Genomic DNA, 22,966 nt, shown 5'->3' on the forward strand with positions numbered 1-22,966 from the left:
AATGGCGGGCGCATGCGCAGTGCGCCCGCCGGCCGGCACCGGGAGACTCTTTGGGGTCTCGGCTGCCGGGGGTAGCCGAGACCCCAAAGAGCATGATCGGGGTCGGTTTTACCGACCCCTGTTTTGCGATCACCGGTAATTAACTGTTTACCGGCGACCGCAAAAAAAAAAAAAAAAGTAAAGTGTAATTCTCTGTCCTCTGATGTGATCGCACATCAGAGGACAGAGAAATAGGGGGATTTGGGGACCCTACAATACTCACCTGTGTCCCTGGATCCTCTTGCTGCTCCTCCTGGCCGCCGGCAGAAGAACATGGCGGACGCATGCCCAGTGCGCCCGCCATCTGTCTCCATCTGCCGGCCGGCAGGAGAACAGCAGTTGGGGCTAAAATTAGGGTTAGGGTTAGGGCTAGCGTTAGGGGTAGGGTTAGGGGTAGGGTTAGGGTTGGGGCTAAATTTAGGGTTAGGGTTGGGGCTAAATTTAGGGTTAGGGTTGTGGCTAAATTTAGGGTTAGGCTTCTTTCACACTTACGTCGGTACGGGGCCGTCGCAATGCGTCGGCCCGACATACCGACGCACGTTGTGAAAATTGTGCACAACGTGGGCAGCAGCTGTAGTTTTTCAACGCATCCGCTGCCCAATCTATGTCCTGGGGAGGAGGGGGCGGAGTTACGGCCACGCATGCGCGGTCAGGAATGGCGGATGCGACGTACAAAAAAACGTTTCATTGAACGTTTTTTTGTGCCGACGCTCCGCCAAAACACAACTGATCCAGTGCACGACGGACGCAACGTGTGGCCATCCGTCACGATCCGTCGGCAATACAAGTCTATGGGCAAAAAACGCATCCTGCTGGCACATTTGCAGGATCCGTTTCTTGTCCAAAACGACGGATTGCGACGGAATGCCAAACGACGCAAGTGTGAAAGTAGCCTTAGGGCTAGGGTTGGGGCTAAAGTTAGGGCTAGGGTTGGGGCTAAAGTTAGGGTTAGAGCTGGGATTAGGGTTAGGGTTTGGATTAGGGTTGGTATTAGGGTTAGGGTTGGCATTAGGGTTACGCTTGGGATTAGGGTTAGGTTTGGGATTAGGGTTAAGGTTAGGGTTGTGATTAGGGGTGTATTGGGATTAGGGTTAGGTTTGAGGTTAGGGTTGAGATTAGGATTAGGGGTGTGTTGGATTTAGGGTTTTGATTAGGGTTATGGTTAGGGTTGACATTAGGGTTGTTTTGGGGTAAGGGTTGTGATCATGGTTAGGGTTCAAATGGTGCTCCCTCCCTTCTGAGCTCTGCCGTGCGCCCAAACAGTGGGTTACCCCCACATATGGCGCATCAGCGTACTCGGGATAAATTGGACAACAACTATTGCAGTCCAATTTCTCCTGTTACCCTTGTGAAAATAAAAACTTGGGGGCTACAATATCTTTTTTGTGGAAAAAAAAAATATTTTTTATTTTCACGACTCTGCATTCTAAACTTCTGTGAAGCACTTGGGCATTCAAAGTTCTCACCACACATCTAGATAAGTTCCTTGGGGGGTCTAGTTTCCAAAATGGGGTCCCTTGTGGGGGATTTCTACTGTTTAGGCACATCAGGGGCTCTCCAAACGCGACATGGCGTCCGATCTCAATTCCAGCCAATTCTACATTGAAAAAGTAAAACGGCACTCTTTCTCTTCCAAGCTCTGCGGTGCGCCCAAACAGTGGTTTACCCCCACATATTGGGTATCGACGTACTCAGGAGAAATTGCACAACAACTTTAGTGGTCTAATTTCTCCTGTTACCCTTGTGAAAATAAAAATTTGTGGGCAAAAAGATCATTTTTGTGCAAACAAAAGCGATTTTTTATTTTCACGGCTCTACGTTATAAACTTCTGTGAAGCACTTGGGGGTTCAAAGTGCTCACCACACATCTAGATAAGTTCCTTAATGGGTCTAGTTTCCAAAATGGTGTCACTTGTGGGGAGTTTCCACTGTTTAGGCACATCAGGGGCTCTCTAAACGTGACATGGCGTCCGATCTCAATTCCAGCCAATTCTGCATTGAAAAAGTCAAACGGCGCACCTTCACTTCTAAGTTCTGCGGTGCGCCCAAAAAGTGGTTTAGCCCCAAATGTGGGGTATTGGCGTATTCAGGAGAAATTGCATAACAAAATTTATGGTTACATTTCTGTTTTTACACTTGTGAAAATAAAAAAAATGGTTCTGAATTAAGATGTTTGCAAAAAAAAGTTAAATGTTCATTTTTTCCTTCCACATTGTTTCAGTTCCTGTGAAGCACGTAAAGGGTTAATAAACTTCTTGAATGTGGTTTTGAGAATCTTGAGGGGTGTAGTTTTTAGAATGGTGTCACACTTCATTATTTTCTATCATATAGACCCCTCAAAATGACTTCAAATGTGATGTGGTCCCTAAAAAAAATGGTGTTGTAAAAATGAGAAATTGCTGGTCAACTTTTAACCCTTATAACTCCCTAACAAAAAAAAATTTTGTTTCCAAAATTGTGCTGATGTAAAGTAGACATGTGGGAAATGTTATTTATTAACTATTTTTCGTGACATATCTCTCTGATTTAAGGGCATAAAAATACAAAGTTTGAAAATTGCAAAATTTTAAAAATTTTCGCCATATTTCCGTTTTTTTCATAAATAATCGCAAGTAATATCGAAGAAATGTTACCACTAACATGAAGTACAATATGTCACGAAAAAACAATATCAGAATCAGCGGGATCCGTTGAAGCGTTCCAGAGTTATAACCTCATAAAGTGACAGTGGTCAGAATTGTAAAAATTGGCTCGGTCATTAAGTACCAAATTGGCTCTGTCACTAAGGGGTTAAACAAATAAACAACAAGAAGCCCTTATACGCAATAAGAAAAATAGGAAAAAAAAATGTATGGCCCTGAGGCCGGGGTCACACTAGAGAGGAATACGGACAAGGGAGAGGCGCAAAATCAACGCATTGCACACGGACCAATGTTTCTCTATGGCCCAGCTCCTATCTGCCGTATTTTACTGATCCGTATTATACGGTCTTGTACGGCCGTAGAAAATCGCAGCATGCTGCGTTTGTCAACGTATTGCGCAAAAAATACGCTAATGAAAGTCTATGGGGGTGAGAAAAATATGGATTACACACGGACCAGCAGTGTGACTTGCGAGAAATACGCAGCGCTGTTAGAGAGAAAAGCCGGCAATTCAGTGCGGTGTACAGTAAAATCACACTGACAGCTTACAGTAGAATAGGTAGAATAAATGTGTACACATAGAATAGGTATATATATATATATATATATATATATATGTCATTGACACACACAAACACACACATATATATATATATATATATATATATATATATAGACTAGATTGTGGCCCGATTCTAACGCATCGGGTATTCTAGAATATGCATGTCCCCGTAGTATATGGACAATGATGATTCCAGAATTCGCGGCAGACTGTGCCCGTCGCTGATTGGTCGAGGCAACCTTTATGACATCATCGTCGCCATGGCAACCATTATGACATCTACGTCGATACTGTGCCCGTCGCTCAATCAGAGACGCGGGATGTCTACGTCCTTTATGACATCATCGTCGCTGTGCCCGTCGCTGATTGGTCAAGGCCTGGCGGCCTCAACCAATCAGAGGCGCCGGATTTCTACGTCGATGCTGTGCCCGTTGCTGATTGGTCTAGGCCTGGCGGCCTCGACCAATCAGAGACGTGGGATTTCCAGGACAGACAGACAGAAAGACAGACAGACGGAAAAACCCTTAGGCAATCTATATATATAATTGTCTAAGGGTTTTTCCGTCTGTCTGTCTTTCTGTCTGTCTGTCCTGGAAATCCCGCGTCTCTGATTGGTCGAGGCCGCCAGGCCTCGACCAATCAGAGACCGGCACAGCATCGACATAGAAATCCCGCGTCTCTGGCGGCCTCGACCAATCAGCAACGGGCACAGCGACGATGATGTCATAATGGTTGCCATGGTGACGATGATTGCCTCGACCAATCAGCGACGGGCACAGTCTGCAGCGAATTCTGGAATCATCATTGTCCATATACTACGGGGACATGCATATTCTAGAATACCCGATGAGTTAGAATCGGGCCACAATCTAGTTATATATATAGATATATATATTTCATACAGCACTAGATAGCAGAAAAGCCGGTAATTCATTTGTCGGCTTTTGCTATCTCCTTCCCAAACCCGACAGGATATGAGACATGGTTTACATACAATAAACCATTTCATATCCGTTATATTTTTACATATTCCTCACTAGTAATGTTAGAAGTGTCTGTGTGCAAAATTTTGGAGCTCTAGGTGTTAAAATAAAGGGTTAAATCACAGAAAAACCGGTCGTGGGCTCCCGCACAATTTTCTCCGCCAGAGTGGTAAAGCCAGTGACTGAGGGCAGATATTAATAGCCTGGAGAGGGTCCATGGTTATTGCCCCCCCTCCCCTCCCTCCTTAAAACATCTGCCCCCAGCCACCCCAGAAAAGGCACATCTGGAAGATGCGCCTATTCTGGCACTTGGCAACTCTCTTCCCACTCCCATGTAGCGGTGGGATATGGGGTAATAAGGGGTTAATATCACCTTGCTATTGTAAGGTGACATTAAGCCAGATTAATAATGGAGAGATGTCAATAAGACAACTATCCATTATTAATCCAATATTAATAAAGGGTTAAAAAAAAAAAAAACATTATGAATAAATTATTTTAATGAAATAAACAAATGGGGTTTTAATATCTTTATTGTACGCGCAATCCAACTAAGGACCCTTGTCTTCTGAAGAAAAAAAAGTTAAACAAAAAAACAACAAATATCCCATACCTGTCTGCTGCACAGTTGATGTACAATGTAAATCCATCTGAAGGGGTTAAATACATTTACAACCAGGAGCCTGCTAATGCAGCTGTGCTCCTGGCTGTAAAAACAGGGGAATGAATGGAATGCAGGGGAACGTAGCTTTGTAGACTTGTGGTGCTGCGCCCCTGGAAGCATATACTCATATGAACTCTAGCGTGGGAATTTTTCTGAATATATTCTCACGCTAGCGTTCATATGAGTTTATCCCACCAGGGGGCAAGTCTGCGAAGCTACGTTCCCCTGCATTCCATTCATTCCCCAGTTATTACAGTCAGGGGCGGCTGCATTAGCAGGCTCCTGGTTGTAAATTTATTTAACCCCTTCAGATGGATTTATATCGTGGGACATGACTGTACGGCTGACACGTATGGGATGTTGTTTTTTTATTTTTCCTTTTTTATTCAGAACGAGGGTCGTCAGTTGGATTCAGCGTACAATAAAGATATTAAAACCCCATGTGTTTATTTATTTCATTAAAATACTTTATTCATAATGTGTTTTAACCCTTTATTAATATTGGATTAATAATGGATAGGTCTTTTATTGATATCTCTCCATTATTAACCAGGCTTAATGTTACCTTACAATAGCAAGGTGACTATATATATATATATATATATATATATATATATATATATATTTTAGTGTCTCTCACTGATATATATTGACTGTATATATGTTTTCACAAATATTTGAGCCCATGGATCCATTCTATGTCCATTTTGCAAACCGGTGAGAAAATCTCACCGTGCTCATGCCATAAGGATGCCATGCGGATGACACGGATACTTTTTGGAGGGGAGGAAAAAAAAAAAAAAAAAAAAAAAAAAAAAAAATCGCATCCTTGCATTGTATATAGATCACTGTTCCGGAAATTTTCTGCGTATTTCGGCCATAAAAAACAGACCATATTTTGATAGGTTAGGTCTGACCCCGGCCTTAGACTGAATATTACATGGAGCCCTTCCACCCATGAACAGAGCTAGATAGAGGTAAATTCTCCCACACAATGGATTGCTGGGACGAGTACCCCATAATGGTTGGTTAGGATCCAGCTTTAGGCCAGGCTCAGGTCCCGTATTTCACGGCCTGTATACAGATGGCAATCCCAATTTTGGCCTATGAGGCTGTAAGTTAGGGTCAGGGGAGCAGAGGCCGGTACGTGCGCTTGTCAGTATCTGGGCCATGCAGTATGTCCTGGCCTAATGTACTGCACTCGTCATCAGTGGTCTCGGAGCCCAGAAAACACAGCAGTGGCATTCCATCAGATAGGCACAGCGGGCTCACTAACAGATTCTCAGTTACCTCATTCTGCAGCCAGCCAGACAGTGCAACACAGCGGCTGTAGAAGGTCAATGGCGAAACCTTTTTTTTAATGAAAAACAATTGCAAAAATGATATTTGGTCCCATTTCCATGTATTTTAGAAAAATAAAGTCTCTAACAGGTGGAAAACCTCAGCTGTGGAGATGGAAGTCTGTACAGTTCCTCACCACTAAGGAAGCCTCCATCTGTGGAGCTCTGATGTGGCGGCCCCCTGTACTGAGACCACCAAGTGGGGGCTATGGTGAGAAGCGCTATGCCTCTGCCTGCAGCCCCCAGTGTGAGCAGGAGCTGCTCAGGGCAGCCATGGCGAGCCTGCAGCAGGCATATGGCGGAGGTCGCATACGTGCCGCACCACGGCGCAGGGGGCGGCCAGCAGGACGGCGCGTACCGGCCCGAGCACCCGGCTCACAGGCTGCCGGCCGCCACCTTACCTTCTTGGGCTCGGCACTGGGCGACAGTCTCGATTGCAGCTTCTCCACAACTTCCACCACCACGGGGTCTGCCATCTTTAGCACTGGCAAGAGCGAGACCGGAAGTCCCGTTTCTTTACATTCCTTACAGAGCGCTCGCCATGGCTAATCCGGGCTGCAGGAAGCGGATGCTGATAGTGACGTGCCCGAGCCGCCATGTTAAGTACTGGCAAACCCCTCGCGCACGTCACCATGCCCGTCACCATGCCCCTGCTGCACCGTGGTGGCTGCTGCTCAGCTGCGCCTGCTCCCAGTACACAGGCTGCCTGCCCCAGTGACAGCAGCGAGCCCCGCAATTACCGGCTCCCAGAGCCCCTGCAGGGAAGGGGGTTACTATGGTGGGAGCAGCTGAGCTCCCCAGGCACAGGGCAGTGAAGCACTAGTGTGAGGCAGCAGAGCAGACTGACACAGCCCTGTGTATAGTGGTGGTGGAGACCACCAGTGCGACCCTCTAAGCTGCCACCAGTGTAATGTTTAGTAACCAGAACCTGTCAGTGTATTATCTGTGGCAGTCACTCTCAGCCTTGCCTTTATTCACAGAGCTCCTTGCTGTCTATATACCGGAGCGCAGCAGGCAGCCCCCATGTATGTCAGCCATTGCTGCAGTTATGGATTCAGATCACCCAGTGGGCACGATGCCAGCACCTACAGGACATCTGACCCTATAACAAGCATCACGCTGCTGCGCTTCCCCATTATCCTGCATGTGGTAAGCGACACGATCCCTTTAATAGCTGTTTATTAGCCTATGTGGCTTATGTGCATAGTATACAACACCTAGCGTATGAAGCCCACCCTCTGGGAGAGGGCAGTGGTGCAAAGTCTCCAGCCACATGGTATGGCAGAGACAGGTCCTGCTGGTGTATACTATGGGCTATGGTGCCATTCAGTAACTTATGAACATTTACATGTCTGCACATCTTTCTCATCGGACAATGCCAGCCTTTACCAATTCATTGGCATGGACAAGTCAATATCACCGGTATGGGCGAGGATGGATATCTCAGTATAGGGCCATAAACCAAGTCCTTCAGTGTGGAGTAGATGTCCAGGCATTTAGCCATATAGTACTGGTGCTGTGATCCACACCCAGGCCCGGCCAGGTTTTCATAAGACTGATGGGCATTTTGGCATGATGTTAACCATAGCTTTATGACAAGTAAAAAAATAAGACATAATACAAGGGGGTTTCAGTGGAAATTTTATTGGTGTTGTATAAACTGAAGCAGCTCATTTTCCAGGGAGGATGATTCCATCATACTGAAAGAGAAAAGAAAGTGTCACAAAACAGAATTAACACCAGGGCAAAAAAAAAAACCACTGTACATGTTGACAGCAGAGCACAAATGCAATATGCATTCATGCCAGCACTTTTTCTCCACACTTGTCTTGAGTGCTGGTATCAGACACTTCAATTCATGAAGAGATGTGCACCGCAATGAATCAGAAGTCAGTACAGTGGCACACACCTTGCTGTAAGGGTTATGTCGTTGACAAGAGTAGTATTTGTAGCACAAGAAAGCGCAGCTTGTGAATTTGACAAGCAGTGGTTTCCATGTATCTGTTGGAAGAGGGAGCCTGTCGGCAGCATTGTGCTCAGTAACCTGCACAGTGTCAGGTTGGCGCTGTTACACTGATTACAGTAATGCCCTGGTTGGTGAAGTCTTGTGGTTGTTTAATCTGTATTTGCAGTTTTCAGGTAATGAGATTATCGTGCTCTGGGGCGAGTTTTCATGTGGTGCTCTGCTTAGGTATTTATCAGTATGACAGGTTACTGATCCCTCTGTGACCTGTCCTTTATTGTACATACTGCATATACTATTGTGGACTTACAAAAAGAAGTCCTCTACATCAAGAGGGCAGGAGCACCTGCACAGCAGCATCAACCACATTCTGACAGATGCTAATGTGCAAACAGCCACTGCTATTTTGCTAGAGAAAAAAAAAAAGTTCTCTAGCAAAAAGGCACCACCACCATTTTTATGGAGCCAAATTTTCTTCTCCAGCAAAATGGTGCCAGCGCTTGTGCAGTAGCATCCATCAGGCACCATTTTGATGAAGACTGTTTCTTCTATACCCACAATAGTAGATGTAGCATGTAAAATAGGGGGCATGTCACCGAGGATCAGTGACCCATCATAAGCCCATAAGGATGAATAAGCAGAGCACCACATAAGGGTATCATTTTAATCAATACAACTGCTAAATTTACTGAGCAAAACTCTGCTGGCAGGCTCACTTTAAGGCTTAGTGCACCTTGAAATGTTGCAAACACTTTAGGAAATATTCATCCTCTATGCCAAGACAAGTTTATAAATCATGCCATGTATTTTAGCAATACAACATAACATCGGACAATGCAGTATTTCCTATTAGGAAATCGTAACCCCACTGTTTACCTACAAGGAATTGCCTATAGTCTGCCACTACCACAGATGCAGTCATTACTGTCAATCAGAAGTAAACTGGTATAAATTTCCTGGGGCAGGACAAAATATGCTAACAGCTCTGAAACATTGTAAAACTGATAATGTAATGAGATACCACAACACAAGTCCTGTGCTTAGAAAGGCTATAAATCCATGTAGGTCAAGGCAACAGATTAGCCATGCCATTAACCTTATAGGCAACAGAATAGCTATGGATATCCAGAAGAGCTGTATACTATATTGCCCTTGCAAGGCCACCTCTCCATGTAACCTTGCCCAATACCAAAATATAGTTAGGCTGCTTTCACAAATCTGTTTTTTTACCGTCAGGCACAATCCGACCAATTAAAAAAAAAAAAAAAAAAACATGTTGCAAATTGTGAAAAACTGATGCGATTGATCCTTTTTTTTGCAGGATCCAACTAGCTGATATCTGGGGGGAGGGAGAGGGATTTAAAACATGCAGTGTAAAAAAAAAACAAAAAAACACAGAATCCATTGCTGGATTCTGTCATTTTACAGATCTGGCACCGTAGGCTTCCATTATAGCAAACACTGGATGCTGCTGGATCCTTAACTTTACGTTTTTCCAACAGACAGAAAAAAAAAAAGAAAAAAAAAATGTTACCATGTCAGTTTTCTCCGGCTGCCAGGAAACAAATTTGATGGACCCGGCAAAAAAAAAAAAAAAGTTCCGGCAGCAAATTTTGCCAGATCCTTTTTTCAAAAATTCACTGGATTTAGCCTGACGGCAAAAAACTGGTGTGAAAGCAGCCTTACCAGTACCACAGCATATTGCACCTTATTCTATTAGTTCTGTACAATGTTAGAGTGCCGTTTAATACTTGTGGGCCCAACTAGGGTAGTTTTACATGGGGAGAATCATTGCAGAAACCTGCAATTTTACCATCTAAAAGGAATTTGCAGAAATCCATTTACATGCAGTGAGCGAATATTCAATTTCTGCAACTAGTCTGCTTTGTGTTGGTTCATGAATGTGGGGGATGTTTGACAAGCTACAAAGATCGAAACCATTTGGGAGAGCTAGGATACACAGGCCTGCTAGATTATCCAACTAATTGGTTTATAATACCTAGTCTTAAAAATTGAACTGGTCATGTCCAGAAATGCCATTTACCTGCAGATATATTGCATTCGAGGTTACAGTATGTTTGGCCAGCTTACTCTCCCTGCAGCTGGTCACTTCCAGTCAGGGCTGTGCAGGGAGCAGTACCATCAGTGGCACTGAACCCCTGCCATCACATGTTGGGAGCACTTCATACTCCCACTGTACAGTGCCATAGTCACTTCATGATCCACCCCCATGACTGGAAGCAAGCAGCTGCAGACAAGATACAATTTCATTTGTTCAGCATCTGCTGATCCAGTTAACCGACCCAGCAGGACTTAAAACATTTACCTAAAGATTATTAATATATCTTTAGGTAAATGTTTGCGATATAATTCTTTAATACTTTTATTAGGGCATGATCCCATGTGCAAATATGCTTTTTCCCTCCATTGCATGCTTTTCTGCACCAAAATATGTAATAGCAAATGGTTCTTGCTGCATTATTTTTTGGGGGTGTAGCTTTTCAAGTGTTTCATGCAGAAATACTGCATTTAGACCCAATAGGTTTCTATGGGGAGCCTGAAAAGGGAAAACCTAAAAATCCATCTAAACACTTAGACATGTTTTCATGAAGTCACGTTTAACTTATTTGACCTCTTAAGATGGCAGATTTTTTTTTTGTTGAGGGACCATAAAAAGCAATGTTATGCCATGTGGGAACATTACTTAGAACATCAGCATATAGCCCAGTTACACCCAAATGCATTCATGCTCACCTTCTGTTGGAACCAGCGCATGGCCTCCTCTTTGCCAATTCGGTGCTTTGCACCAATGGTTGCAGCCTTATGCTTTTTGTCAGCAATGCTGAATCCAGGGCGCCCAAGAACCTGTAGGGAAATTATACCACTTATAAAAAGGACTGTTTTGGTAGAGCAAAAGATCAAGAATAAGTACCCCTACTGGATAACTTGACACTTTGGCTAAAATATATTGACAAGTGTTTGGGTGTCTAAAGCAGCCCTACTTTTTGAGATGCACTCAACAAACCTATTTACTAGATATATAGTACAGTATAGCATAAATATATGAAGTACAGTGCTCAAATTTATTTACAGTACACCACAGAAAAAATGCGATAATGTTTTGACCCCGATCCGGGTCTTTATGAAACCTCACTTGTGCAATAGAGAAAAACGGCCAAGGGGCTGCAGCAGAGGCATGGAAAACAGAAGTCGCAGCTGGGGCTATTACTTGTAGCAGGATGGCGCTGTGTGGTGGTGATACCACAGACTGCGCCATCCTGCTACAAGTAAGAGCCCCGGCTGTGACTTCTGTTTTCCATGCCTCTGCTGCAGCCCCTTGGCCGTTTTTCTCTATTGCACAAGTGAGGTTTGATATATGCAGTGTGACCTTGTGCACATACCCCAAAGTTATAACAATACATTTCCACTCAAGAGTTTTCAGACATGGAATTAATGCACTTTTGGTTTTACAAAAGTAGCATTTACTGGCCAAACTGGTGTATTTTACAAATTTTATTTCAATTTATTTTCTCAAATGCATTACTTAGGGGATTTGAAATTTCTCAAGTCTTTATTTTGGGGTCCATGAACAGTCAGACATTAAACAGTACACAGCAGGGGCACATATAGAAGATTGTCAGCACAGGGATTTTTTTTTTTTTAAACACCAAATGGACATGCCTGAATTTTGCAGACATCTGAATAGTACCAGTTACGTGTTCTAGCCATTTCTTTCACAGATGCAACATGAACATGCAAATGAGGCCTTAGGTATGAGTGCTTTAACCCCTTAGTGACAGAGCCAATTTGGTACTTAATGACCGGGCCAATTTTTGCAATTCTGACCACTGTCATTTTATGAGGTTATAACTCTGGAACGCTTCAACGGATCCTGCTGATTCTGAGATTGTTTTTTCGTGACATATTGTACTTCATGTTAGTGGTAACATTTCTTCGATATTACTTGTGATTATTTATGAAAAAAACGGAAATATGGCGAAAATTTTTAAAATTTTGCAATTTTCAAACTTTGTATTTTTATGCCCTTAAATCAGAGAGATATGTCACGAAAAATAGTTAATAAATAACATTTCCCACATGTCTACTTTACATCAGCACAATTTTGGAAACAATTTTTTTTGTTAGGGAGTTAAGGGTTAAAAGTTGACCAGCAATTTCTCATTTTTACAACACCACTTTTTTTTTTATGTACCACATCACATGTGAAGTCACTTTGAGGGGTCTATATGATAGAAAATAATGAAGTGTGACACCATTCTAAAAACTACACCCCTCAAGGTTCTCAAAACCACATTCAAGAAGTTTATTAACCCTTTATGCGCTTCACAGGAACTGAAACAATGTGGAAGGAAAAAAATGAACATTTAACTTTTTTTGCAAACATCTTAATTCAGAACCATTTTTTTTTTTATTTTCACAAGCGTAAAAACAGAAATGTAACCATAAATTTTGTTATGCAATTTCTCCTGAATACGCCAATACCCCATATGTGGGGGTAAACCACTGTTAGGGCGCACCGCAGAACTTAGAAGTGAAGGAGCACCGTTTGACTTTTTCAATGCAGAATTGGCTGGAATTGAGATTGGACGCCATGTCACGTTTAGAGAGCCCCTGATGTGCCTAAACAGTGGAAACTCCCCACAAGTGACACCATTTTGGAAACTAGACCCCCCATGGAACTTATCTAGATGTGTGGTGAGAACCTTGAATGCCCAAGTGCTTCACAGAAGTTTATAATGCAGAGCTGTGAAAATATAAAATATTTTTTTTTCCACAAAAAAGATATTGTAGCCCCCAAGTTTTTATTTTCACAAGGGTAACAGGAGAAATTGGACCCCAAAAGTTGTTGTCCAATTTGTCCTGAGAATGCTGGTACCCCATATGTGGGGGTAAACCACTGTTTGGGCGCACGGCAGAGCTCGGAAGGAAGGAGCGCCGTTTTGGAATGCAGACTTTGATAGAATGGTCTGCGGGTATTATGTTGCGTTTGCAGAGCCCCTGATGTACCTAACCAGTAGAAACCCTCCACAAGTGACCCCATTTTGGAAACTAGACCCCCCAAGGAACTTCTCTAGATGTGTGGTGAGAACCTTGAATGCCCAAGTGCTTCACAGAAGTTTAGAATGCAGAGTCGTGAAAATAAAAAATATTTTTTTTCCACAAAAAAGATATTGTAGCCCCCAAGTTTTTATTTTCACAAGGGTAACAGGAGAAATTGGACTGCAATAGTTGTTGTCCAATTTATCCAGAGTACGCTGATGCCCCATATGTGGGGGTAACCCACTGTTTGGGCGCACGGCAGAGCTCAGAAGGGAGGGAGCACCATTTGACTTTTTGAGCGCAAAATTGGCTGTCGTGTTTGGAGACCCCCTGATGTACCTAAACAGTGGAAACCCCCCAATTCTAGCTCCAACCCTAACCCCAACACACCCCTAACCCTAATCCCAACCTGATCCATAATCCTAATCACTAACCCTAACCATAATCACAACCCTTACCCCAAAACAACCCTAATGTCAACCCTAACCATAACCCTAATCAAAACCCTAAATCCAACACACCCCTAATCCTAATCTCAACCCTAACCTCAAACCTAACCCTAATCCCAATACACCCCTAATCACAACCCTAACCTTAACCCTAATCCCAAACCTAACCCTAATCCCAAGCGTAACCCTAATGCCAACCCTAACCCTAATACCAACCCTAATCCAAACCCTAACCCTAATCCCAGCTCTAACCCTAACTTTAGCCCCAACCCTAGCCCTAAGGCTACTTTCACACTTGCGTCATTTGGCATTCCGTCACAATCCGTCGTTTTGGACAAGAAACGGATCCTGCTAATGTGCCCGCAGGATGCGTTTTTTGCCCATAGACTTGTATTGCCGACGGCTCGTGACGGATGGCCACACGTCGCGTCCGTCGTGCACTGGATCAGTTGTGTTTTGGCGGAGCGTCGGCACAAAAAAAGTTCAATGAAACGTTTTTTGTACGTCGCATCCGCCATTTCTGACCGCGCATGCCTGGCCGTAACTCTGCCCCCTCCTCCCCAGGACAGATTGGGCAGCGGATGCGTTGAAAAACTACAGCTGCTGCCCACGTTGTGCACAATTTTCACAACGTGCGTCGGTATGTCGGGCCGACGCATTGCGACGGCCCCGTACCGACGTAAGTGTGAAAGAAGCCCAACCTTAAATTTAGCCCCAACCCTAACCCTAAATTTAGCCCCAACCCTAACCCTAAATTTAGCCCCAACCCTAATTTTAGCCCCAACTGCTGTTCTCCTGCTGGCCGGCAGATGGAGACAGATGGCGGGCGCACTGGGCATGCGTCCGCCATGTTCTGCTGCCGGCGGCCAGGAGGAGCAGCAAGAGGATCCAGGGACCTAGGTGAGTATGCTAGGGTCCCCGAATCCCCCTATTTCTCTGTCCTCTGATGTGCGATCACATCAGAGGACAGAGAATTACACTTTACCGGCGACCGCAAAAAAAAAAAAAAAAGTAAACAGTTAATTACCGGCGATCGCAAAACAGGGGTCGGTAATACCGACCCCGATCATGCTCTTTGGGGTCTCAGCTACCCCCGGCAGCCGAGACCCCAAAGATTCTCCCGGTGCCGGCCGGCGCACTGCGCCCGCCATTTTGAAGATGGCAGCGCCCACCGGGAGACACGAGGAGCATCGGGGGAGCTAGGTGAGTATTGGGGGGCCACCTTTTCTCTGTCCTCCGATGTGCGATCACATCGGAGGACAGAAAAATTAAGAGATCGTGTTTTTTTTTTGCGATCGCCGGTAAACGGTTAATTACCGGCGATCGCAAATGCGGGGTGGGTTAAAAACCCCCCGAATCATGTTCTCTGGGGTCTCGGCTACCCTCGGCAGCCGAGACCCCGGAGAAAATCGGCCTCTGGGGGGCGCTATGGACTTTTTCCACAGCGCCGTTAATTAACGGCGCTGTGGTTTAAGTACCCTTAGCGGCCGCCGTTAAAAGGTGTATCGGCGGTCGCTAAGGGGTTAAAGTGGAAAACCACATACATCACCCAGACCTCTTGTACAACAGCTAGTTTGCTTGAGTTAACTGGTCTAGATAGTCTACAGCCAGACAGCATCGACTCCAGGCTGATACGTCTAGTAAACCATCATGGCATGAGCATTTTATTGCAGTTCTATTAGGTCTGTACCCAGACAAGCACAATGCTTCTCCAATCAAACTCCTAATTGAACCTTGGTTGTTCTCAGTCTCATGGCATCAGCAGTTTGCACTATAGCTGTCCACCACAGGGTTCAAGCCTCACCAAGGACAACATCTGCATGTTCTTGTGTGGGTTCTCAAGGTACTCTGGATTCCCCCCACACTAAAGCACACAGTTCAAAGAAGGACTGATCAGAAATTTAATCTAGCCTGTACCTCTCACCAAGTGAATTAGGACTTGTTGGGAACATTTAAAGGGAACCCGTCATCCCCAAAATCAAAGATGAACCAAGTCCACCAGCATCAGGGGCTTATCTACAGCAGAAGAGGACATCATCCTATGAAGATAGGAGGCCCCAGATCGGACCCAGACCGCAGCGGGACCGCCCCTGGGTGAGTATAATCTAACCTCTTTCAGGATACATCGGGGGATTATCTAATCTTTGATTTTGGGGGTGACAGGTTCCCTTTAATGGGTATTGTTTCATTTAACCCTTCCCAACATGGACTATTACAAGTAGGTTTATGGGGGACCTTTAGTAGCAGAGCCTGCACCATACGAGAGATCCCAGAATTTCTCTGGTTGCTGCTTTTCACCAACAGCAGCATTTAGGCTATGTGCACACATTCAGGATTTCTCGCAGAAAATTCCTGAGAAAAACCGGACATTTTCTGCAAGAAAACAAAAAACCACATGCGTTTTTGCCACATTTTTCTGGACACTTCCCAATGCATTTTGTAGTGGGAAATCCACAAAAAAAAGACGCAAAATTAATGAACATGCTGCGGTTTTTACCGCAATGCGTTTTCTTCATGGAAAAAAACGCATCATGTGCACAAAACATGCGGAATTCATTCTAAATGATGGGATGCTTATTGTATGCTTTTTTGCGGTTTTATAGCGTTTTTATCGGGAAAACCACGAAAAACTGCAACGTATGCACACAGCCTTAAAGTGTTTGCTGACATGTCTCATCAGCCCGTCCACATTATTGATGCAGTAGCCAAGGCTGGACTTCATAGGAGAACATCTGTTGTCTATAGTAGGCAGCACGGTGGCTCAGTGGTTAACACTGCAACCTTGCAGCTCTGGGATCCTAAATTAAAATCCCACCAAGGACAATATCTGCAAGGAGTTTGTATGTTCTCCCCGTGTTTGCACAGGTTTCCTCCGGGTTCTCGGGTTTCCTCTCACACTTCAAAGACATACTGAGAATCTAGAGTGAGCCCAAATGGGGACAGGGATTATAATGTATGTGGAATTAATGGCACTATATAAGGGAGTAAAAGAGATCTACTGATGGCTGTATTACTATATATCAGAAGGGAGTAGTTTTTTTTTTTTTTAACAAGATTGTTTCTTACCACACAACATACATGTTTGCCATCATTAATTGTATCACAGACGTTATGGATGACCATGGAGTGAAGTGATTAATATCCAATCCATTTGTCACATATGCAGATGATGGAGTTTGAATTTTTGAACAGTGTATGGGCCCAAACTCCCTTCTGTACAGGCTCAGGCTTTATATTGAGTCCATATACTGCTGTGCACACATGCTCATGCAGAAGCTCAAACCCCCTGAAACATGCTACAGAAAGGTTTTAAGACATTGACCTTTTGTGTTCTACTGTACAAGTTAGGATTCTGACATTAAAACAGGTAAATCATACAGGTGACTTAAATTTAACATTTGAAACAAGTATAAAGAGCCAATTCAGAAACTTTAAAAAGGGAACTATTCACTTTAAGGATGCCTGAGCCACTGGCAACATGAATTGACCTGGCTGCATGACTGAAGACAGGTACTGCAGGGGTTCAGAGCAAGTGTACTTCGAGACAGAAAAGCCAGACATTGATTAAGCATGTCCTGAAAGCTTCCCTGTGCCTCAGTAGACCCAACAGGTCTTTCCACAAGTACTTTGGGAGAGGCCTACCAGGCAAAGTGATCAGGGCAGGCAAGTCAGCTGGTAACTGCCCCCTTTAATACAAGCTCCTAAACCACAGTACTACAGTCCTGCCTCAGTTACCCATGGGGCAATTATCTGATGCCAGGCCTACATTTGAGAGGAAGCTGCCTCCCATATACATACCACATAAAAATCCAGCCCATAAATTCCAATGCTTGGGTCATATTTAATTCCCAGATCAATGTGCTCCTGGATACCAAAACCAAAGTTTCCTGTGTCAGAAAAGTTGTTCTTCCTCAGTTCATATTCTCTGACCTAGAAGGTAAGAAGAAATAAGTCAGAATTAGCATTAACTATAAAACAAGCAATTTAAAGCCCTCCCATGAACTTTATTTAATCTAAATCAGTATATAGTGTTAAACTCTGCACTCTTCTGGTCTGCCAAGTGATTACTGCTTTTTAGACTAGTCAATTAAGAGTTGATCAAATTTGATCAGGGCCCTTATTATTCAGCAAGCTGTAGCGCTTTCTGAATAAGCTATAGAGGGAACCTGGCTACCTGGAATGCACCAGCTGTCCAGTGCCACAGCTGCATTATTGTCACAGCATGACTCTCCATGTGACAGTGAAACAGCCGCGACACATGCAGCTGATCAGCCCGTGCGCTCCATATATCCGGGTTCCCTCTGCAGCTTATTCAGCAAGCGCTACAGCTTGCCGAATGAGGAGGGACCTGATGAAATTCACACAACTCTACTCACAATGCAAGCCTATTAGGAGCACTGGACAAGAAATAATCAAATTCTACTCCAGCCCCTTTGTGGCATAATGCATCCTACTGCCTGTCCTGAATTTGACAAGCAGCGGTCACCATGCCCCTGTACCACCTAGGGTACTGGCATAAAAGCTGTAGTGCATCAGGTCAGTGTGAATTAGATAGTCTGAAGAGCAGTGATGTCACTTCTATGAGGACCAGAGAAGACTGCATCAAAACCATTGACATACCACACAAATTTAAAATTAAAAAAATTCATAGGTCTAAAATCTTTCTACTAGTTGAAGTGCTACTTCCAGTACAGGACAGCATTTGAGTCAGCATGTTGGTGCTGTGTGCGAAGGAGACCGACCAGCCATTTTCAATAGCTCATGCAGTTCCCTTCATATTCACTGTAGTCAAAGGGCTCATTTAGCCTTCAGAGAAAGCCTTCCAGCCACCCTGCATCAGTAGTGATAAGATGCTAACAGAGGAAACGCTTGATATGCATACAACAGTACACATTACAGGTTTTAGCGTCTGATGACCACTGCACTATCATCTCTTCAGGCCCTTACACCTGAAGGAGACTGCACTGGAGTCACAGGGTTAATGTAGGAGAGCATGAAAAATTTCACTTTAGGAACCAAGCAGTGTCTGCACCCCTATGACAGCTTGATGATGCAAAACCACTAATCACAGTATACCCGGCATACAGATGGTAGTGTGGCAACAGCTTGAGGCAGATGTCACTAGTTTTGGTTTCTAGAAATCTTGGGTTCAGAATGGTATAACAAAGCCCTATATGCATTGCTTAAAGGGGTGTCCAGTCCGAATCAATAAGTCCACGGTCATTGTGACTGCAGATTTACGAATTCCTCAGACAAGCACTGTGTGCTGGAGGAAATTGCAGCCTTACTGATTTGAAACGGACAATCCTGTTAACTCGTTTATGGGGACAGCTGCCCAGAATTAGACCTCCATGGTTATCAGTAGGCTTGAGCGAAACGGATTGGACAAATTCAGAAGTCGCCGACTTTTGGCAAAGTCGGGTTTCATGAAACCTGACCCTAGTGTGGGATCGGCGATCTTCGCGCCAAAGTCCCGTTTCATATGACGCGTTTGGCGCCATTTTTCAGCCAATGAAGGAGCGTGGGCAGAGTGATGAGAGAGAGATCTCCCATTGACTTTGCATTGGGTTTTGTGTTCGGTCGATCCCCGACTTTTCACGATCGGCCGATTTCACTCGACTCGACTTTTGAGATAGTCGGGTTTTGCGAAACCCGACTCGACCCTAAAAAAGTAAAAGTCGCTCAACCCTAGTTATCAGTCTTCTGCCAAAACCATCCATTATGGTATGTATCACAAAAAGCAATGCAGATAACCAGTTTGGTTAAAACCTTTTAACTTGTGATGTACTGTTAGTAGTGAAAGAAAAATTAGAGCTCAGCATTAGTAGAGCCAACAACCCTAATGCCATGTACCTTTAGGCCCTTCTCAAGAATTTCTTCTGCTTTAGCTCCACGGACTGTACAGTGAACTGCAATCTTTTCATTTCTCCTGATTCCAAAAGACCGCACGGTGTAGCGAGCTAAAAAGGAAAGATAGCAAGAAGTCTTACTGCATGACACTAGACATTCAAGATACTAAAGTATTATGTGCATTGGGACAACAGACTAGTTGGCAAAATGGTACAATTGACCAAAACATTTGGCTCGGCAACACCATCACAGATGTGAAATGGTCAGCCAAGAGGCAGCACAAGCTCAGACCATCATGTTATTGCAGATACCAGCAAGTACAGCCATGATGCCAGCATGTTTGCAGTGTGCCACCAACTAAAAGTGGGCAAACATGCTTCCAGCTCAATCGGTCCACCAGACTAACCTTTAGAAAACACAGGGGTCTGCCCAGTGAGCTGCTCCAGCACTTTAGCTGCTCGGGTCAGTCTGTCACCACTCTCACCAACACAGATATTGAGGCAGAGTTTGCGGATTCTCAGCTCACGCATGGGGTTTTCCTTCTCGGATTTGTCCTAGAAGAGAAAGCATTTTAGTGCATGGTTTAATAGAAAAAAGTGCTATAAAGTACACAACTCAGACACAAAACTAGTGAGCTTTCATAAAAGCTTCTCAAACTCTGTACATTTACAGAAGTAGCTACTGAAGGACCAGTATTGCCAAATAGCATGTCATCCTCTCTGGGTGGTAGAACCCCACTGTTCCCAAGCACAGATCTCCAGGATCAGGAAGATGAAGTTCAGCATTTAGCGGAACAGTCACTCCATTCACTGCACTCCTTACACAAGCTGGAACAGCACCGTAGCTCAGTGGACAGCCTTCCAGAAATGGGGTCCTGGGCTCAAACCCCGAGAAGGACAACATCGGCAAGGAGTTTGGATTATCTCCCCTTGTTTGCGTGGGTTTCCTCCAGGCTCTCATGTTTCCCCCCACCATGCCCCCCCAACCCACATCAGCCTACCCCCACCATGCCCCCCCATAGGGCCAAAGCCAGCCACACACAGACTGCCGCCCACGGGCCCCCCCATAGGGCCACAGCCAGCCACTCACACAGACTGCCCCCCAACCCACATAAGCCTACCCCCACCAGGCCCCCCCACAGGGCCACAGCCAGCCACACAGACTGCCCTCCAACCCACATCAGCCTACCCCCACCATGCCCCCCCCATAGGGCCAAAGCCAGCCACTCACACAGACTGCCCCCCAACCCACATAAGCCTACCCCCACCAGACCCCCCCCCCCATAGGGCCACAGCCAGCCACAGACTGCCCTCCAACCCACATCAGCCTACCCCCACCATGCCCCCCCCCCCATAGGGCCAAAGCCAGCCACTCACAGACTGCCCTCCAACCCACAGCAGCCTACCCCCACCAGGCCCCCCCATAGGGCGACAGCCAGCCACACAGACTGCCCTCCAACCCACAGCAGCCTACCCCCACCAGGCCCCCCCATAGGGCCACAGCCAGCCACACAGACTGCCCTCCAACCCACATCAGCCTACCCCCACCATGCCCCCCCATAGGGCCAAAGCCAGCCACTCACACAGACTGCCCCCCCAACCCACATAAGCCTACCCCCACCAGACCCCCCATAGGGCCACAGCCAGCCACACAGACTGCCCTCCAACCCACAGCAGCCTACCCCCACCATGCCCCCCCCATAGGGCCAAAGCCAGCCACTCACACAGACTGCCCCCCCAACCCACATAAGCCTACCCCCACCAGACCCCCCCCCCAATAGGGCCACAGCCAGCCACACAGACTGCCCTCCAACCCACATCAGCCTACCCCCACCATGCCCCCCCCCCCCCATAGGGCCAAAGCCAGCCACTCACACAGCCTACCCCCACCAGGCCCCCCATAGGGCCACAGCCAGCCACACAGACTGCCCTCCAACCCACATCAGCCTACCCCCACCATGCCCCCCCCCCCATAGGGCCAAAGCCAGCCACTCACACAGCCTACCCCCACCAGGCCCCCCCATAGGGCCAAAGCCAGCCACTCACACAGACTGCCCCCCAAGCCACAGCAGCCTACCCCCACCAGGCCCCCCCCATAGGGCCACAGCCAGCCACTTAGACTGCAACCCCCCCCCACACACACGCCAGTCTGCCCTCACCATCCCACGATAGCCTGCCCCTCAAACCAGCTGCCCCCACAGGGCATGCCCAGTCATGTCCCCGCACCAGCTCAGACCAGCACAGGATGCGAGCAGAGCCGACCACACACAGCACAGCTGCGGCACTAGCCACTAATAGAGCGGGGCGCTATAACACGGCTCTACCGCTTCCACCACACACATGAAGCCGATAGAGAAGCCTCCAGTCCGCCATAGGGACACAGCAGGCGGCCGGACTCCACAACGTGTAGCCACTCCATATCCGCTCTAACAGCCGCCACACAGCGGGAGCTGCCCGCAGCCGAGAGCCCGCACCCGCCACACCGCAACACAGAGAGGATGGTTAGGGATTGATCAGCAAGGAATCGCGCCCTCAGCTCGCACTCACCGCCATGTTGGGAGATTGGAAGAGATCGCGAGACTTCCGTTTTCTCCTTATATACGGCGAGAGGTGGTGACGCAGACGTCTCTTGGACGCGCTTTTACGTATGTTCCCTGATCACGTGATTTTCCACAGTCATGCGCAGTACAGTGAGTGAGCTGGAGGCGGTAGTAACAGAGGTTTTTGGGTTGAGTTGACTTGAGAACTGGGTGAGACTTGTTGCTATGGGCAACACAGCTGACTGGGTGTGCATTTGAATTCTGATTGAACAGACGTGACTTGGAAATGTCTTCTTATCATTGTCACACTCACCAGCTCCTACAGAGGTCGGGCATGTTAGCAGGAAGCAGAGTAACGGCCGACACAGTGGTCTGTTACCATGGTGATGCATAGCTCTGCATAGCCGCTGGAGACATACTACTTGCAGGACATGTTCAGCATTTTAGATTTATCGCAACAATAAAAAAATGTACATAGCCTTTGACCAACAGGTGTTTTCACAAATGCTGCACCCCCCACCCTTCTGTAACTTGCACTGCAAATGAGACATGATTATGTAACCCCCATAGAATATAATGCAACCCCCCTCATAGTATAATGGAGCCCCTCCATAGAATATATGGTAGCCCCCGATAGAATATATATGCAGCCCCCTTATATAGTATAATGTAACTCCTCCATAGAATACAATGCCGCCGCTCGTAGAACATGATATAGCCTCCTCATAGAGTATAATGAAGCCCCCATACAATATAATCTAGCCTCCATAGAATATAATGCAGTCCCCCACAGAATACTATGTAGCCCCCTCATAGAGTATGATGCATTCATCCCTCATAGAATATAATAAATATAATACAGCCCCCATAGAAT

General features: G+C 45.8%; 2 protein-coding genes across 2 annotated transcripts in view; both read right to left on the minus strand.

Annotated features, from left to right (window-relative positions):
• ELOA (elongin A) overlaps nucleotides 1-6,835 on the minus strand; it is an 81,318-nt gene extending 74,483 nt beyond the window's left edge. The window contains exon 1 of the mRNA XM_069757149.1: nucleotides 6,632-6,835. Within this exon, the coding sequence (XP_069613250.1) occupies nucleotides 6,632-6,706 (75 nt within the window). The 5' untranslated portion in view covers nucleotides 6,707-6,835. The remainder of the gene's footprint in view (nucleotides 1-6,631) is intronic.
• Nucleotides 6,836-7,858: 1,023 nt separating this feature from the next.
• RPL11 (ribosomal protein L11) lies at nucleotides 7,859-22,228 on the minus strand. Its single transcript, XM_069757150.1, has 6 exons — nucleotides 22,100-22,228; nucleotides 19,960-20,107; nucleotides 19,557-19,663; nucleotides 17,502-17,633; nucleotides 10,948-11,058; nucleotides 7,859-7,930 (listed from the first exon to the last, which is right to left on the minus strand). The coding sequence occupies exons 1-6, from the start codon at nucleotides 22,103-22,105 to the stop codon at nucleotides 7,901-7,903; spliced, it is 534 nt and encodes a 177-aa protein (XP_069613251.1). The 5' UTR covers nucleotides 22,106-22,228; the 3' UTR covers nucleotides 7,859-7,900.
• Nucleotides 22,229-22,966: the final 738 nt, after the last annotated feature.

Source organism: Ranitomeya imitator, chromosome 3 (genome assembly GCF_032444005.1).
Source record: "Ranitomeya imitator isolate aRanImi1 chromosome 3, aRanImi1.pri, whole genome shotgun sequence".
NCBI lineage: Eukaryota > Metazoa > Chordata > Amphibia > Anura > Dendrobatidae > Ranitomeya > Ranitomeya imitator.

Coding starts and splice junctions, on each gene's coding strand:
- RPL11 (XM_069757150.1), bottom strand. Junction 19,664..19,959: donor GACCCCTGTGTTTTCTAAAG/GTTAGTCTGGTG, acceptor TTTCCTTTTTAG/CTCGCTACACCGTGCGGTCT. Junction 7,931..10,947: donor TGCGCTGGTTCCAACAGAAG/GTGAGCATGAAT, acceptor TTTCTCTTTCAG/TATGATGGAATCATCCTCCC.